The sequence below is a fragment of the Ursus americanus genome, chromosome 24 (genome assembly GCF_024610735.1).
Source record: "Ursus americanus isolate L20-20 chromosome 24, mUrsAme1.1.p, whole genome shotgun sequence".
NCBI lineage: Eukaryota > Metazoa > Chordata > Mammalia > Carnivora > Ursidae > Ursus > Ursus americanus.
Genome location: NC_142150.1, coordinates 6,373,338 through 6,377,764, shown reverse-complemented (window position 1 = coordinate 6,377,764; position 4,427 = coordinate 6,373,338). Strand labels below are relative to the sequence as shown.

At 38.5% G+C, this 4,427-nt stretch overlaps 1 protein-coding gene across 1 annotated transcript in view; it reads right to left on the bottom strand.

Annotated features, from left to right (window-relative positions):
* C24H11orf58 (chromosome 24 C11orf58 homolog) overlaps positions 1–4,427 on the bottom strand; it is an 11,881-nt gene extending 7,454 nt beyond the window's left edge. Inside the window, exon 1 of the mRNA XM_045796576.2 lies at positions 4,213–4,427. Within this exon, the coding sequence (XP_045652532.1) occupies positions 4,213–4,275 (63 nt within the window). The 5' untranslated portion in view covers positions 4,276–4,427. The remainder of the gene's footprint in view (positions 1–4,212) is intronic.

The window sequence follows — 4,427 nt, the reverse complement described above, 5'->3', positions numbered from 1 at the left end:
CTCTCATCTAGAGAGTCCTTCAACAGGGAGACTTCATCTTGCAATACTGTACAGTAAGAGCCTGGACCATCCTGTTTTTCTAAAAAAAACCAAACAAACAAAACGTGTGACTGCTTCATCTTTTATATTTGTACATCAAAATTAGGTTGATAGGATTTGAAACTGGACAAGTGCTAAAGGCAGATGTATATACAAAGGTGACTGGAACGAATGTAGAAAGAAAACATTCATTGGATTAATCATTCTAATTGAGTTTATAATCTAAAAATGAAAATATTTTGCAATTGTGGAGCAAAGATGACAATCTCCCTTCCAACACAAAATTATGAGCACAAAGGTTTAAATTCTTCACATTATATTTTGATGATGCAAATGCTAAAGCTACAATAATGATAAAGCTAACATCTATTAGAAATTATTTGAAATCTGAAATTATATGTTCCAGTTTTACACACAACTGACAAGCACTTAGCTGTATTCAGAGGACGCTAACCATTTTGGGTATATATGTCACGAAAATCAGGAAGCCATGTAATAGAAATTTGGGTTTGCTATGGTTACATTCATATTAAAATTTTCAATTAAACTGTTTTTCACTATTTTTATTCTTCTGGAAATTATCTGTAGAAGACTTAGAAAATATTTTTTAAAAGGTGACCATTTCTCTAGGGATATGAGTTTTAAAGTATTTGTACATGGAATATTAGCCATCAAAAAATTAAATCTTCCCATTTGCAATGACAGAGATGGAAATAGAGGGTATTATGCTAAGTGAAATAAGTCAATCAGAGAAAGACAATTATATGATTTCACTTAATGTGTAATTCATTATGTGGCATTTAAGAAACACACACAGGATCATAGGGGAAGGGAGGGAGAAATAAAGTAAGATGAAATCAGAGAGGGAGACCAACCACAAGAGACTCTTAACTATAGGAAACAAACTGAGGGGTGTTGGAGGGGAGGAGAGTGGGGAGGTAGGGTAACTAGGTAACGGGCATTAAGGAGGGCACTTGATGTAATGTGCACTGGGTGTTATATACAGCTGATGACTCACTGAACTCTACCTCTGAAACTGTTAATACACTATATGTTAATCACTGAATTTAAATAAAAATAAATTTTAAAAAATTAAGTATTTGTACAACACTGGACTCACTTGTTCTTTTAAATTCCTTTTTGGTGGGAAGCTTTATATGCTTTCATGATTTTGGCTACCTAACTTCCAAATCTCCACTTCTTTCCATCTGACAACTAAATATCTTTTTATATGCCAGTTAGTTCTTAACTATTTCTGGCTGAACATAGTTAAGAAATAGAAAAAAAAAAAAAAAAAAAAAGTACTGATTCTCACTAAATCCCTTGCTCTCTGAGCCTGGACCAGGCATTTAACTTCTTAGTTTTCATTCCTAATCTACACAGAGGAATAGCTTCTTTAAAAGACAAGAATAAAAGCACGTAAGAATTGCAGAGTGTTTTACAACTTACAAACGACTGCTCATATATGTTCTCTCAAGAGTCCGTTAATAAATAAGAACACTGAGGCAGAGTGACTTAAAAGTTTAAGTGACTTACTCTGATCCTTTTGCCTTAAGTTCTCTGCTCTTTCCACATCATACTGTACATGACCAAATGAGACAGAACATGTGAAAGCAGTTTATGAACTACAGTTATAAAAGTTATGGAATCAAGTTAAAAACAAAACAACTGTCTAAAAGCCAAAACTTTTCCAAACTCTCTACTTCTATTAAAAGATCAAATACCTTCCAATGTCTTTATGTTTTTTGTCCTAATGTTTTTTCCAATCAAGTCCTACTGGTTCTACCTTTCAAAGACCTTAGCATACAACAGCCAAGTACCCTGCCCAAGTGCTGCATTCTCAAAAGCACATGGGTGCCGGATACATTCTTAGAGGGTCTCCTCCAGTTACTAAAATTAACTTCCCCTCACCTCTTACACTCTAAAAAATAGCTTTCATTTCTCCACTCCAATCAAACCAATGAGACAGTTTTAAAGTTCTCCTTAATACCTTTTACTATAGAATTATTGTCAATTTACCTCCTCCTGAATATATAGCTTAGTAACTCTTAGAATTTACTTATAACATCAGCATTTTCTTGAAGCTGGATTCCATGTTTAATATCTACTTTTAACGTCTTTATTTTTAAAAGATTTTATTTATTTGAGAGAGAGAGCGTGCACGAGCAGTGGGAAGGAGCAGAGGGAGAAGGAGAAGCAGACTCCCTGCTGAGCAGGGAGCCTGACCTGGGGCTCTACCCCAGGACCCTGGGATCAGGACCTGAGCTGAAAGCAGACTCTTAAAGGACTCAGCCACCCAGGTGCCCCCTACTTTTAACATCTTTCAAAATATTTTGTTATCTCCATTTAATATGTGAGGTCAGTATGCAAAAAAACTGATTATCTTTTACATGCAGTGTATGTTCATTAGAAATTGATGACCAATTACAACTTCAATTATAATTAATTTTCTACAATTTAGATGTATATTTCAAAATTATATTTTTAAATTTTGTATATAGTATTTAAAAATGTTTTTAAAACAAGTAAAGATAACTCCCAATTACCAGTAATAGTCACATGAAAGAAACTGACTTAAAAAAACCACAATCAAAAGACAAGTTACTGTATTACACTTTAAATTAGCAACATAATCATTTTTAGATAGTGTGTTAAAGTTGCAGGACCTAATCTTGAATTGCAACTATAACCATCTCCTTCAAAAGAGAATGCTTCTAAGTCTGGAAAAGGTCTTAAAGGTCATCTTAAACTGATCGCAAAAGAAGCTGTAGAGTTAATTACTTAATCTCTTTAACTTTCTGTTGAATTACCTAACATCAAGAGGTTTCTGTTAAGCTAAAAGATATTTCTGAGTCAACAAAACAGATGCCTGACATTCGAGGAATCAAGTCACAGTTAAATACCAGGAGGAAAAGTGTAATAGCTTTTAAAATGGCACCCAGGTTACTCAAATGCCTTAGATAAATGCCTAACAAGTACTGGATTACCATATTAACAAGAAAAGATCTAAGAGCCAGTAGCAGGGAAGACCAGAAGGCACCCAAACACCTCACTATATAATTATTCATCCCCAAATCTTTCCTGATTACCAATCTTTCTGCAGAGTTAAATTCAATTTAAGAACCTTGGTATTCCAGTCCTAACCCCACCACCCATCCAAAGAGGGGTGGGTCCTATACATCTTATGCACTAGTAGACTTTAGTGAGCTCTTAACGGTTCACAAAGTAAGGTATTATGAAAGGCACTGAACTGCACCATAAAGAACTCTACATATTCTGAAATTAATACTGCTTTAAACAGTAACTTAAAGAAAGTCAGATGTCTCTCTTCTATCATCCTTAAAGATGACCTCTCCATGCCCCCACCTACCCCTCCCCAAAATTTCTCAATCAACGTTTCCATGGCGTTTATCCATTGTATGAAGGACCTAGTTTTCCGTTTACTGCAGTCTCCATGACACTGCGCTAAGAGCTAGGGCAAATATACAAAAAGACTTAGGATAAGCACCGTACTTACTCATCTTTGAATTCCCAACACCTGGCACAGCAGTAAATATTTAATGGCTTACTTTAAGGAATGAATGGTTTGCTATTGAAGCTGACAAGCTTGGGGTGGGGGAAAGAGGAGGAAGGTAGCGGAAGTCAAAATGGGCTTCTAGTCTCAACATCTTAGACCTCACCACCATGCGTCAGTAAGAAATGACTCCCCTGGTACAATTTTCGGTTGAATACTGTTCTCGGTTTACTCTTAACAGTACTTTGCGAAAATAATTCTGGCCGGAAAAATCTGTCCAAACATGCACCAACATCTTGACACTATCACAGGAGCATTTTAAACCTCAAACAGGAGGGATCTTGCCATCCCTATCCTAAGTAGAAAGGACCGACAAAGAGGCTTCATCGGCCCCGAATCCGCTTCCCGACCCTCTCAGGACTTCCTTCCTCGAACTCCCTTCCTACGCAGGTCTCTGGCTCTTAGGATGTAGACCTCTTCAAACCTTCCGTCCCTAAGTAAGGAAAGGAGACATTTCCCAGTCATTCTTCTGGTTCCTCCCCCTCAGCCCTACCCCTTCGGGCCACCTCGGACGCTTCCTCCTTCTTAAACCACCCGTCCCGGCCTACTCCAGCCTTTGGTAGGCCTCAACCCTCATCCACTCCGCCATTGTTATTTACATCGTCGTCTGGGGAGGCTGAACGCTTCACCCCGTGCGGATGGGACTCCCTGGCAGCACTCATCGTTGCTGGGACCCCGACGGGAAACGCCGAACCCACTCGCGGTTCTCTTCAGCAGCGGCGCCAGCAGCCTGCAACCTGCCACCGGCCCAAGCAGCGCCACTCCAGAACGCAGAGCCCCTGCAGGCCTTCTCCGCCACAGTCGTCACCGCCGC